The sequence below is a fragment of the Xenopus tropicalis genome, chromosome 4, assembly GCF_000004195.4.
Source record: "Xenopus tropicalis strain Nigerian chromosome 4, UCB_Xtro_10.0, whole genome shotgun sequence".
NCBI classification, from domain to species: domain Eukaryota; kingdom Metazoa; phylum Chordata; class Amphibia; order Anura; family Pipidae; genus Xenopus; species Xenopus tropicalis.
The window spans coordinates 32,861,989-32,876,762 of NC_030680.2; the positions used below are offsets into that span (position 1 = coordinate 32,861,989).

The 14,774-nt window shown below is 41.1% G+C and overlaps 1 protein-coding gene across 2 annotated transcripts in view; it reads right to left on the reverse strand.

The window, feature by feature from the left end:
- LOC100491113 (inositol-trisphosphate 3-kinase B) overlaps positions 1-9,495 on the reverse strand; it is a 31,585-nt gene extending 22,090 nt beyond the window's left edge. Inside the window, exons 1-2 of one of the 2 annotated variants that reach the window (XM_004913655.4) lie at positions 9,409-9,495; positions 3,979-4,433 (exon numbers count right to left, since the gene is read on the reverse strand). In XM_004913655.4, coding sequence (XP_004913712.1) covers positions 3,979-4,278 — 300 coding nt within the window. In that variant the 5' untranslated portion in view covers positions 4,279-4,433; positions 9,409-9,495. Of the gene's footprint in view, positions 1-3,978; positions 4,434-9,396 lie in introns of both variants that reach the window. The other variant, XM_002937513.5, reaches the window with a different exon arrangement.
- Between the last annotated feature and the right edge of the window lie 5,279 nt (positions 9,496-14,774).

Genomic DNA, 14,774 nt, shown 5'->3' on the forward strand with positions numbered 1-14,774 from the left:
TTTGAAGTACCCTAACTAGAATGCAGCATATCTTTTAAGTTATTTAGAAACATCACATTAGCAAATGATAATGCAAGTTCAACAAAAACTGCTTTTTACTTATAATGCAGCGTTTTTGCTAAGAATTCCAGCATAATCACATGTACCCAGTACGTAACATTTTTGCCAATGCTAGTGCAAAGTAGTGTCCCCTTTTGTGACTCATAAGCATGTTATATTTTTATTAAGGTATCACTTCTTGTTGCTCCAATGCGCGGCGGCAGTTATAGGGTTAGCCTCAGATTAACGTTGGCCAAGACGGATATGTTGATGAAAAAGAATCGTTATAATTAATGACAGTTTGAGTCTGGAGGCAATTTAAGGGATGCTTAGTGTCTGCCCAATTGTGTAAGGAGCATGTATTCACTAGTAACTTAGTGAATAGCGTCAATGTTGCATTGTGTTTATCACTTTGAAGTTGCTCTTCCATTCATGCTTGAACCCTAGAACGTCAAATAAACAGCTATACCATTCCTCCAGGTTGCACAAGGGAACAAATTTTATACTGTTGAACCTATGATTAAGTGATTAAGTGCATAAACAATCTCTGCCTCTCTCCCTAATGATGGGTACTGCCACTAGCACTGTGGCTTGCTTTCTGTTATTCTTATTACCTGGCACACATCAAGCTAAATGTGACTCCAGGGGATACTCATTTTTACAGATGCGCAGTCATTTTCCATGGTTTTAGGCTATCTTTATAAATCCAGCTTTATCCTGTGTAATTAAAAACACCATAAAAGGTCAATCTCTTTGCTAATGTTGTAGCGCTGGCCCAACTACAAAAGCATCATCTGCCCATATGTTATTCATAGGATAGAAAGTTAATCTAGATGGAATGGAAAATAAATTAAATAGTAGTGTCACTCGGCAATAACAGAGCTGGAAGTAAATAATGATGCACAGCCCCGAGATACAACAGGCGGGAGACAGGTCTGTTTTATTGTCAGCATGCTATTATCTATAACCCCCAGTGCAGGGTTCTACTGATCCAACAGGCAGATGGTTGGAGGAATGCTCTCCTACATACAATTTTAATGTCTTTTCTGAAAACAGTGACTATTATTTCAATTTTCAGGAAACAAAGGGCCCTAATTTACTAACATGTTTTCGGGCAACAGTGAGACACTGCAGAATATCTCACTGTTGCCCAAAAACATGTTAATTGCCTTTTTTCTGGCAACAATCAAGCAGGTATGTCATACTCACATTTATTCCAACTGTCAATAGTTAAAATGGCTAAGGAGAAAATAGCTTAAAGGAGAAGGAAAGGTAAAAACTAAGTAAGATTTATCTTTATGTAAATACAGCCATGAGTACTTACAGAAACGCTGCACGACAAATCTCCGTTGTCTCCCCGCAATGCCATCCCACTGGCTAGAATGTAAATCGCCAGTGGAATGGCATACGCGGTGCCACAATTTGCCGGCAAACTTCGGCAAATCTCCTGTGTGTCACTGCCCTTAGGGCACTGCATTGCCAAAAGCACTTTGTACGGTCCTTCATTCTGCACCCATTAAGGCTCCCATCTGAATGATGAGCAAGCTGCCCCTCATGAAAATATCTATGCTGTGTTGTTCTTATGGGAAAAGCACCTTTGGGACCCAAGTGCAGGGTAGGATACAAAAAACATGCACCATGCTTTGCACCTGTTTTTTCACCCTGTTCCATGCTTTGCAAATAAGACCTTGTGTCTTTATCTTGAGATCCAGGATCAGCTTAATCTTTAGGCCAGCTCCTCCTATACATTCCTCTTGCTGCTTATTAAAAATGTCAGTGACTGTAGGTACAAACCATTACGGCAATGGCACAGGTAGTAATTCTGGTTGTTTTATCACCCAATGGGACACAAAACACCCAGAATCACTGTAATGGCTTAAACATAATAACATAGTAAGTTAAGTTGAAAAAAGACTCATGTCCAACAAGTTCAACCTTTTTTGCCTATATATGACCTGCCTAACTGCTAGCTGATCCAGAGGAAGGCTAAAAACCCCTTCTGAAGCCTCTCTAATTTGCTGCAGAGGGGAAAAAATTCATTCCTGACTCCAAGATGGCAATCGGACCAGTCCCTGGATCAACTTGTACTAAGAGCTATCTCCCATAACCCTGTATTCCCTCACTTGCTAAAAAACCATCCAACCACTTCATGAAGCTATCTTATGTATCAGAAAGTATGACTTGACATTTAGGAACGAAAAATCTTATCTGGTAAGCCAAACCACTTTTGGAGGAAATAGGGGCAAACTGGTTTTATGTGCCCCCATTTGGAAGGTGCGTGCAGCCTCAGGCCATGGGCTAACAATCCACAAATTCAGGCTAAATAAGTTAAATTCTTTCCACATTCTCCCTGCCATGTAATAGAATTACAAAGCTCCAGATATAGATTCCCAACCTATAATTTTGTCTCTGACATTCCCATCTACTCTCTAACTGCTCATTCTTGTTTGTTTCTTACCATTATCAACTCAGTAGGTGTTATTTGCATTCTGCGCCCACTGATAATGATGTTACTTTGTACAACAACAACACAGAGTATTTTCTTTCCTTGCTTAAGGGGATGCTGTAACCTGAACAAAAATAATACCCGAAAGTTTTCATTAGAATAACATAAAATTAAAATGATGTATATAATTTTTATGGTACAGCTACTGTCATATGTTAAATGGTTTTGTGTTTTTTATGTCAATAGCTGCCCTTTCTGCAGTATACTATTTCATTATACTGAATATCTTGCTACCCTTAGTGCAATGGTTAGCACTGCTGCCTTGGATTCTACGTATTCCAGCCAGGTCACTATCTATAAGCAGTTTCTCCCTGTGCTTGTGTAGGTTTCCTCCAGATACTTTGAAACTCTCTTAAAAAACACAGGAAGGTTAACTGCTTCCTCATAAAACTGACCATAGACTGTGTGAATGTGATAGGGACCATAGACTGTAAGCTCTTCTGGGGCAGGGACTTATGTAAATGATCTAAAGTTTCTGTAAAGTGTTGCGGAATATGTTGGCACCTTTACAGGTGTGATGTAGAGAATGCTATTGCAAAGGTCTTCATTTTTTATTATTAGCGGTTTTTGAATTGTTTAGCTTTTTGTTCAGCAGCTCTCCAGCTATCTGGTTACTAGAGTCCACTTTAACCTAGCTCTGAAAGAGAGTATTATGAAGAAAGGAGGGCCTAAATAGAAAGAGAAGTAATAAAAGGTAAAAAAATAATAATATTGTAGCCTCATAGAATAATAGTTTTTGATTTCTGGGGTCAGTGTCCCCCATTTGAAAGATGAAAAGAGTCAGAAGAAGAAGGCAAATAATTTTAAAACAATACAAAATAAAAATAAAACTAAAAGCTTACCTGAAAGTGAACAACCTAAGTCAGCTTTGCTACCCTAAACATTGGCTTAGAAGCAGTATATTCCCCCATTTTTATTACTATTTTCTGTTTTAGGAAGAAACTTCACATCATTACACAAGATTCTGAGGACCAACTATGTAACACATTATTGAGCCCCAAACCATACGTACAGAATACTTGCTCCATAAGGAAAACTATACACAACTTTGTTAAATTGCTTTCCAGACCATGCATAAAAATGTGACATGATTCAGTACAGGTATGGGATCCCTTATCCCAAAACCCATTATCCAGAAAAATCTTAATTACGGAAAGGCCATCTCCCATAGACTCCATTATAAGCAAATAATTCTAATTTTTAAAAATGATTCCTTAAGTACCTTGTACTTAATCCCAACTAAGGTATAATGAATCCTTATAGGAGGCAAAACAAGCCTATAGGGTTTATTCAATATTTAAATGATTTTTAGCAGACTTAAGTTATGGAGATTCAAATTACGGAAAGATCCCTTATCCAGAAAACCCCAGATCCAAACCATTCTTATAACAGGTCCCATACCTGTACTCAATTCTCCCACAGCAATCACTCACCTTGCGCAATATTTTGCGTTTGGCCGGCGTCTCCTCTTCCTCACTAAACACCTGGTCACTCTCTGGGGATGAATAGGCCAGTGAGGAGCAGGTGGATGTGCTGGAGGTAGACCTGTTTGAAGTTCTCATGGATGGACATTCTTTCCTAAAGCTTCCTTTATTTTTCTTCTGTTCCAATAGAACATCTGGTTGGCCTGGTGAGACTTTATCACAGGTGTCCATGTCTCTCTCTCCCAGGGAAACAAATTCTTGGAAGTTCTGGAAACCATGCCCTTTGCTCTCCTCTTTTAGAGACTCCATATCTCTCACATTGGTTGGGAAACTTTGCTTGGTATTTCAGATTTTTTCTTTTGACAGTTCTATCTTTGTGCTTGATGGATCAGCCACAGCTTCTGCATATTTGTTCTTTCGTTTGTTTTTTTGTATCACACTGAGCCTTCTTGCCAGGATGCCATCTGTAAAAAGAGTTTGACCAGTACTCAACACAGATCATGTAATCTGCATAAGTTATACCATGACTTTATCTTTACCATACTCCATCTTTACCAGCTATGGCTCCTGGCTGGTCCCCTAGCCAACTTTGGCCCTGGGCTGGCTTCCAACTCTCAGTTTCAGCCTCAGCTAGCTTTCCAACTCATCAAGAAACTCCCTGAACCAAATCTGGAGCTGCTCCAGACCAAATACCCTGTGATGCTCCATCACCCACCCACTTTCAAAACCTCCATCATCCAAGTTAAAAAAAACTATAACAACTCAATATTTACTTATTTTATATGCTTTGTGTTATTTATATAGCACCAACACATAGTTTTTAGTTTAAGGAGTTCATATTATTGACTCTAGTGTAAGTGTAATCTAATTTGGTCTGTCAAATACCGGATCCAACCATCTTTGGTCCAACTGTTCATAGCCCATTGGCTATTACTATGTGTGAATCAAGGGGTAGAAGTCTATATAAGATCACCATAAACAGATTGTATGTTCACTGCATTCAGTAGTGAGAAAGAGCCCTTTGAGTCCAATGCAAAAATTGTAGCTCCATTTTTTTTTCAGCTCAAACAAACCAGCTTCAGTTCTGCTGCACAGTTTAAAAGATACAAGGTCCTATAAAAATACTGGCCTGTTTCAGAATGCATTAGAGGTAGCAATTAGCTTGTGGAAGCATTTGTAACCCAAATGGGTGGCATATAAAAGTGACAATGGCTTGGACTTCTGTTGGTCAGCAAGGGGTCTGCTGTGTAACAGTGCAGCCTACTCACTGGGCTTAAGGTGCATTCACTAACTTAACTTCAGTCATGCAACTCCTTCCTCACCTTGTTCCAAGCGATGAATTTTGGCACTTGAAGTGCTTTCCAAAGAATATGTGCGTTACCCATTATGGAAAACAGGGGGACTATAAGTCCCAGAATCCATCACTTCACAATTGAACAAGGTGAGGGAGGAGTCACACTGTGAGCCCAAGTCGGGTGGGGAATGGTTTGTATGAGTATCAGGGTTTCCTTTCAATTTGTGCAATCAGCTAGCGTGTATAAAGAAAAAATACATTTATATCTGGAAGTTAAGATAGTGTTTAGCATCTCTATACTTTCCCTTTAAGCTCTAAAAGCTCTGAGATGTGGGGCACCAGCCATACCTATCTGACTTTTCAAACATAAGAAATACATAATTAGGTTTAATCAGCACCGATAAATTGAACAAACAGAGTCACATATACAAGGAATGCCAAGCATGACACTTATCATGGTATTGTATTGCATTAGACTCCAGATCCAGACTTCAGTGGAGACTTCAGTGGTACCGTACTTATTGAACCCTTGAGGACCATACTCAAATGGAAGAGTCATAATTAGTGTCCAATATTAGCTTAGTGCTGTACAAACCATGCACCATAAATGGTTACATAGAAATAGAATCTGCATGTTTTTATCTAGTTAATTATTTGCCTTATTATTTATAAAGCCCGCTTTTTTTTTTTTTATTAGCATCATTTACAATGCACCACGCGATGTGCAAAGTGCAAAAAAAGCCTGAACTGCCCATTTTTTTTGCACTTTACACACTGTTTGGTGCCAAGAGCCACCAGCCTCTGTGCTTGGTAGTAATGTGTGGGTTGGGCTGAAACCTGAGGGACCCATGAGTTTTCTCACTGGTTGAGTGGGTTTGGGCTGGCCTCTACATAAGTGGGTCGACCTTACTATGCCCACTTCCACCTCCGGCAACCTCTATTTATATGCGCACATCTGCTCTATCTGCCCCCTTTGTGATGTCAGAGATGGGGTTGGTGTATAAATAGAGGTGGATTGCTGGGCCATGTTGGCCATAGGTTGGGAGAAGGGGGTTAGGGTCGACTTTTTGTCAACCCACACATTACTAGTGCTTAGTTTTGCTGTGCCAAGAATTGTAGCTGCCTTCATTAACACACTGAGTTAGTCAGCACTGTATTAATGAGGGGCAGGGGGTGGCATACAGGGTGTCCCCTACCCTGCGCGTCATTCAGAGGTGCAAGTTAGGAAGTGGCAGCTGGCGCGGCTATATATATATAAATATATTTATACAATTTTAGAGCATTGTAACCTGCATGTAATGGGTAAAGATGGGAAGGGTAACAAATAAAGAAAATATGAGAAAAACAAGATATGAATAAAGTAAACCAGGCACAAATACAAAATGTCCTGTTACTTTGGGAAACACACCTGTTTCCTACTGAAATGCAATATATGTTAGTATTATGTAAATACAATAATAAAGGCCAAGGGGGTGAACTGTAGATTGCAAGCTCATGGGGGTTAGACTCATTTGACAGTGTATGCATGTCATTTAGTTAGTACTATGAGTTGCATGAATAAATCCCAACATAAAAGGGGGGGACGAAGCCAGCTATAGCTCTCAAAGCAGTGAGTGAAATAAATTCAAAATTTATAAAAAAGTAAATAAAAAAGAGGAGGGGCAGTAAATAATAAAATAAAATGGGCTTGGGAAGATTCTGAACATGGAGTATAAACAGACTGACTGGTATCCACGGTGACAGTTCATCGGCGCAGTTCCTGCCCTCCCGATCTCCTCTCCCCATTCTCTCTGACTTTCAGATCTGTAGAGCAGTATTGCTTGGCCCCCGGCCAGAGGGAATAGGGAAAGCGGAGGTTCCCACAAACACACTGCGTGTGTCCTTAGCCATCATGCCAAGTCTGACAAAATCAAGGCCAGGGGCAGGAATACAAAGCCTGGCATCTCCGAGCTATTTAGGGACAGGAATACAAAAATCTGTTCCATTGGTTTACACAGGGGCTTCACCATAATCCTATGCAGAGAGGAGACAGGTAGAAAAAGGCAGCTCCAATTTAGAACTAAGTTCCTGACAAGGGCTAGTCCCACCTGCATTCCTCTGGATGTTGTTAAACCACAACTATCAACCATCCAAATGACAGCACAAAGCAGAGTCCTGCATGTTGCAGTCCAACAATGCCATATAGAAGGAGCATAGCTCACGTCATTTAAGATGACAAAGCGGCCATAGCATGGATATCTTTCTAGGCCGTAGTGGGCCCCAGGCCAGGTCAATTCCCATCTTCCCTTTTTTATTTCCACCTTAGGTCTACATTGTATATAAACAAACACCTTTACCATTTGGCACGGTTTGCATCTTCTTTTGGCAAGAGTGGGGCCCAGACATCAGGTTCTATGGTGGGCCTAGGAGGTTAACCTGCCTATGACAGGTTTTATGTAGTTTAGTACTTCTAGAATGTGGGGTCCCTGGAATTGTGGGAAGGTTGGATTCAATATAATTAGAAAAATATAAATATGCTTCAGGGATGTCCCACCAGCAAACCCCCACGTTACGGAGCTGCAAGGCTGCAGGTGGTCCATCTCTGATGCACTTATAGGGAGCAATGTACCCCTGTTGTACAATATAAGGATATAAGTCACAGTGTGAGTGCATCTGGGGCCCATACTTTATAATCCAAACAACAATTATCCAGCTTGTCGTTAAACTGCTCCTTCCAACATTCCCTGAAATCCTTCAGCTGTCAACAGATTTTGCAGGGTTGCAGTTCAACAACTGGCAACTTGATGTCTGCAACCCCTGAAAAAACACAGAATGTTCCTGACTCCTTCTCAGAGGCACAAATACATCTAAAGGAGTTTATTTACATTCCTACTGCTATCTGGGGCATAGGGCATTTAAGCAGTCACCTCTGCCTGCACCCCTAAAGTAAAGATAGCTACCTCTGCCTGCACCCCTAAAGTAAAGATAGCTACCTCTGCCTGCGCCCCCTTAAAGGACAGGTGGCCACCCCTGCCTGTACCCCCTAAAGAATAGTTAACCATTACTGCTCTCATTCCCTAAAAGATAGGTAGCCTCCTCTGCCTGCATCCCCTAAAAGGACAGGCGGTCGCCTGCTGCCCGTACCCCCTAAAAGATATGTAGCCATCCCTGCTCTCATTCCCTAAAGTAAAGCCACCCTTGCTTGTACCTCCTAAAGGATAGGTAGCCATCCCTGCTCTCATTCAGTAAAGGATAGGTAGCCACCTCTGCTTGCACTCCCTAAAGGAAAAAGTAGCCAGCCCTGCTTGCACCCCCTAAAGGAGAAGTAAACATCCCTGCAAAGGTAGCCACACCACCCTAATTGCACCCCTCAAGCAATGGTAGCCGTTAATGCTTGCACCCCCTCACGGAATGGTAGCCACTTACGCTTGCTACCACTAAAGTGCAGGTAGCCACCCCTTGCTTGCACTCCCTCTAAAGACATTAATCTATCTATCTATCTATCATCATCATCTATCTATATATCATCTATCTATCTATCTATCTATCTGACTATCTATATATCTATCTATCTATATATCATCTATCTATATATCATCTATCCATCATCTATCTATATATCATCTATCTATTATCTATCTATCTATCTATCTATCATCTATCTATCTATCTATCTATCTATCCATCTATCATCTATCTATCTATCTATCATCTATCTATCATCTATCCATCTATCTATCTATCTATCTATCTATCTATCTATCTATCTATCTATCTATCTATCATCTATAAGAATGATGTAAATGCCACTGAGCTATTGCAGGAGAAACCATATTCCATCATATGCCTGAATGAAAACCCTTGAAGTGACAATGTTTATCTTGTATATTATTTGCCTTACAGACACCCTGGAGCCCCCTCTCCTGCCCTTTATCCATACGCAGCGCTATTATTCTCCCTTATACGCACATTGCCCATCACCAGGTGATCCCATATACACTCCCTGCACAGAGGGCTCCAACAAGAACTTTTTTGCCCAGAGTCAAACTTAAAGCTTTCCAAATTCACATAAACCTCCCAGCAGGCACAGCGCATAGGTGCCCCTGCCGGTAAGTGCCTGCCCCTCAGCGCCCCTCATATCCCACTGCACCCACCTTGTGTCTCACCTCTTCTCCTCCGCACTCAGCTCCCGCACATTGCGATGCGCTAAGACAGACTTTTTAAAAAATGTCCATGTGATCATAAAGGCGGAGAGAGAGGGAGAGGGGGAGAGGCGAGGGGGAGGGTTTGGGGACATAACAGAAAGTGGAGCTGCTGGGGAAAATGAGTGCGGAGCGCCCCCTGCAGGTCAGGGACATGTAGCGCGTTTAGGGGACAGGGCACAGAAAGAAACATTTTGAATGAAATCGTCTCTGCTGTAAATCAGGGTGAGAGACTTGCAGTTTTCATATTAACGTAGCAAAGTCCTGTTCTTCAGCAGGAGGCGAGTGACACCTAGTGGTTACCTCAGGGACTACTTATTGGGTGGTTAGTTATAATGTGAGGAGGCAAGAGGCTGAGAAAAACCAGCGGCATCTTTATTCCTATAGTTCAGGGACTGTGTAGGATGAAGGTGCTCTCACTGTGGCATAGAGCAGTACTGAAATATAATAACTGGAATATTATACCCAGGTTCCCTGACATTCAGCCTTTGTGTTCTACGGGCACTGCGCTAAATGGGGAGGCAAAGCGGCACCCCTAGGCACACACCGCCGAGCCACACATGGCACATTAGATTATTTTCAACTAGGGTTCACTAGAAAATGCTAGTGGGAGAATAATTTTAGTTCATGAATGAACACATTCCCTGCAGAGTTCACAATGTATTTTCACTATTACTGTGGCCACCCATCCAGCAATCCCAGGACACCGTGTATATTAGGTGCATTCTGAAGGCAACAGTACCTTTAGATGCAAAAAAGGGGTGATCCCATGATCCCAAATAGTGAGTGTAGGCAGGCGCGGATTTGTGCTGAGGCCACAAAGGCAGAAACTCTCATATAGATTTAGCAAAACAGCACCCGTTACCTGTAAAAAGTTTACCAAGGAGAACAGGATGGTCCAGGTGCTCCCGCCCCAGATCTAGGGAGCGGACAAACCATTAAGCATCAAAACAAGAAGAAAAAAGGGAGAAGGGCGCTCTGTTAATCCAAAAACACGCCATTCCAATAATTAAAAAGAAAAAATTACACTTAATGATAGGCTCAAATGTGCATACAACAACATCAGTATTTAAAAGGCTAAACACCAACAAAAAACAAGGTAATAGGAGAAGACTATGCATCAATAAAATTTAAAATAGCAGCACCTATGTAAGAGGAAGGGCATGAAGAAAATGCATTTGAATAAGTTTGAAAAAATGTATAGGTGCACTCAGAAGATAAATATATAGATGCATCCAGAAGAGAAGTTAAATACATCTTTATATGGATATCAATATGGAGGAATAAAAGTTCAATGATAATAACAAGAAACATCAAAATTGGAATTCATTCCTCTTGATAATCTAGAATGGAGAGTGAATATCCAAAAACTTCTTGTTTTAATATCTTATATGTTAAATCGCCACCCTTCCGAGATGGAAAAACCTTCTCTATCCCTTGAACCCGGAAAATGTCTAAATTCTCCATAGTGCAAGACAAAAAATGTCTTTATACATTTGTCTCCTTAATTATTTTGTTGTCAGAAACGTGTTCCCGAATATGTTCTTTAAAATTCCGCAAAGTTTGTTCAACATATTGCATACCATATTTCTGACATGTAATCAAATATATGACATTTCAGGTACTGCAATTAATATATTGACCAACTGTATAGGACTTATTAGTCACAATGTAAATGTATTAAACCTACGTATGAGAGGACATAGAGCACAACGTGTGGCACTACATTTAAAAGATCCATGGTACTGTAGCCCGGTGGGAGTCTCTAATTTGTTGCTCATTACCATGCTGGGAGATAGATTTTTCCCCAAGGTACCACCCTTTCTAGTTAAAAATTTGTAGCCGATCCTAAAATGATCTTAAGCTTAGGATCAGTACATAAAAGGAATCCAAAGAGCTCCTTGACTTCTCAGAAGAATTTCTAGAGTAACATTTCAATAGGTGACCCCATAGGGTCATCATAGCTCTTCTAAAAGCTTTTGTAAGACACTGTATCCCCTTAAAAGTAATCCCTTGAGGACCCTTCCCTGCTGTAAAAAGATTGAGGAAAGGTGGCAACCCTAATGGCAAAAGTAGCCCTAACTGTCTCCAAACCAGACTGTCATAAAACCAGAAGTAACATCATCTAAGGGTGAGGGCCTGCACCCAAACCCACATCCCCCATTTACCTACCCATTACCCACCTGTATTATTGGTATATACCCACACCTATACCCGCAGCAGGACTCTAGTCTCTGCTTCACTGGCTGCTCCATCTGGTGGCAGAATGCAGAATCTAAAACAAATCAGTCACAGAAACAAAAGTCATGTCCCAATGTGTAATCAAAGGCACAACATTTAAATGTATTTTTTAATTTCTTCATATTCAGTATGGGGGAGTTATATATTTGGTATTTTACAATTTGTAACATCAATGTTTTAGTTGCTCCTTCTCTGCCAAATGATGCAGAAAGAAAAGAACTGTTTTGTAGATGGATTTCAGCATATAAAAATTATATGTATTCATACTTTTTGAAGGAACAGATTACAGTTATAGGAATACAAGGGGTTTCTATGTTGTTTAAAACCTAGAGTTCCCCTTAACACAGAAAAATGCACAAATGTAATCAAATATATTTTATGTGTCTCACCGTCAGACATTTGGGGCACATTACCCAATAGACTGGAGTAACAACACCAATGCTGAGCCAATTAGACTCCTTGCTGGATGTTCAAAAGAACCATAATCATCAACATAGTTAGCCATCTATGTAGATGAACTATAACCCACACACACAAACATATATATATATATAAGCATGTAGAACACAGAGCACTCATGAAACTTCAATTATGTACAAAAATGTAATGGTGTAAGTCGACGTTTCAGTCCTACACAGAGGATCTTTATCAAGACATCAGAGGCCTCTGTGTAGGGCAGTAGCGTCGACTTACACCATTACATTTCTGCACGTAATTTAAGTTCCATGAGTGCTCTGTGTTCATGCTGAAATAATTTTTTTTGGCAGCACCTGGGCCTTTCTTGCTTTTTTGGGTGAGCAGCCCTTATCCCATGGATTGTTAATGCATTCCCCTGTTTCATACTGCAGGAAGGAAATTCAGCCTGTATTACATACAAAGAGAGATGGATGACACCTCTATCCCCACTTGTCTATGAATGATTCTACAGTAGGGGGCAGTCAAGGCACCTTACTTCAAACAGACAAAAAATAATAAACCACTTGGAACACAACTTATTGCTGTCAGTGTCCCCATGACACAGAATCACAATTGGATTTATGCCGCTGGTGCAGGGTATACCCTTGTGCCTCCTGCGAGACTATTTTTTGGGGCAGGGAAATAGATAGAATCCTAGTTAAAGCACCCATGCTGTCTGGGGAGCCAGATAAGGAAAGTCAGGCTTGGGTGTGTTCCCTGTGAGAAGTGCTGAGATACTGCAGAATGCAGCCCTGAACCAAGATACTGTTTCTAAACTCCACGACTAGTATAATATGAGTGAAAGGGAGTGTGAATTGTGTCAGGGCAGGCCCAGGTAGACAGAAAATGCTCCTAGTAACATGGCAGATTATACAGTTGTGCCCATGCTGTGGTGGTTCTCGTGCCACTGGAGGGCAGCACTGTAAATATACTACTTTTTTTTTAATTAAACTAGGAACCCTGGCCTCCTACATTGTCCTGTGGTTGTTTGTTTTCTAACTTTTCACAGAAGAGTATTGAGAGATAATATGGTCATTCATGAATCAGCAGTTCTTTCGAAGGCCACTTTCCTGATTGAAATCCAGTCTTGGGCTCATTCAGATATCAATCAGGCCAAGTACAGAATCTGCACTGACACTGATATTGAGCTGAATATGCAGTTCAATGCACTTTAATGGCCCCTAATATGATCCAGAGGTTGAGCCCCTGTGGCAGCATCATGCCATGGGTCTGCTTTTCATCAGAACAACTGGGCATCTTAAAGGGATAGTATGCCCTTTTTACCATTAGCCCAAAGAATAGCTTGTGCTGGACATAGTTTTGTGTATGCACACTTCGAGCACAATTAAAAGAAACCCACTCACTCCATACGTGTTGGATTCTCAGCCTTTCTTATAAACTCATGTGTATCCATCCCTATGCTTGAATGATTGCTCTTCTGTGTCTGCACCTGGAGCCACGGTGTAAGCCTGGGTGCAGACACATGGAGCAGATTTTGACTGCATTTTGGAGATAAAATCCACTCCGTGTGCCTACACCCGGGTCAACAGAGTAGTGCTGGGTGCGGACATTGAAGACCACTGATTCATGTGTTGGGGCAGATTCTCGGCCTGCGTTTATCTACAGGCCAAGAATCCGACACATGCAGCGTAAGCCTTGGGCAGTAAGATAAGGAGCAACTCATTACAGAGAGGTTTCTTATTGGACTGCTGGATGTTTATATTTGGTTGGTAGGGGTCAGGAGGTAGAATGTGAAGCAATGAAACAAAAATGTAGGTATTTCCTAATTCAATCAATAGGCAAAAATGATGTTCGGCACAAGCCCTATTCATTTAACACACATAGTTATTCCTGCAACCAACATCTTTCCACTGCCATCCGCTCCAGCAGCACAGATAGGTACTAAGTCTGCCTGACGGTGTGTGCACAGTAGTGATGTGTGGGTAGCCATTTTGTAGCCTCACAGAGCAATCGTTTTTGGCTGCTGGGGACCGTGACCCCTTTTAAAACATAGATAAAGCAAAACAGTAAGGCAAATTATTTAAAAACTATTTTAATAAAACTAAAGACCTATTGAAAATCAGCCAAGAATTGGAGATTCTATAACATACAAGAAATATTGTACATTAAGTTTTGGGCTTCTGTACCAGCCTGAGGCAACCCCAGCCCTTTAGCAGGGAAGATCTATGCCTCCAAAGATACCCCAGTAGCCCCCCATCTTTTTTTTAGCTGATTCCCTGCACATTGCTCTGTGCTGCTGTCACTTACTGAGCTTAGGGGCCGACTCACAGTATACTGTGTATAGAGAATATAAATGATACAATGTAAGGCTGATTAGTAATTAAAACAGATAATTACTACATGGCAGCTCAGAAACCAGTGCCATTAGCATCAGAATTTAATAATCAGCCCTGTAGCATCAGCTTATATTATAGACCATCCTCATTTTCTGATTAATAATTTGCCCTAAGCTTACCCAGCCACCCAGAAGCACACTGAGCATGTGCAGTGTCACAGACACTTTCCAAGATGGGGAGCTCCTGTGACAACAATTAAGGCCTGGATCATTGCTGCTGTTTAGCTGCAGAAACTTAAGGCTGGTGCAGTAAGTTCAGTATATAAAATATAGCATT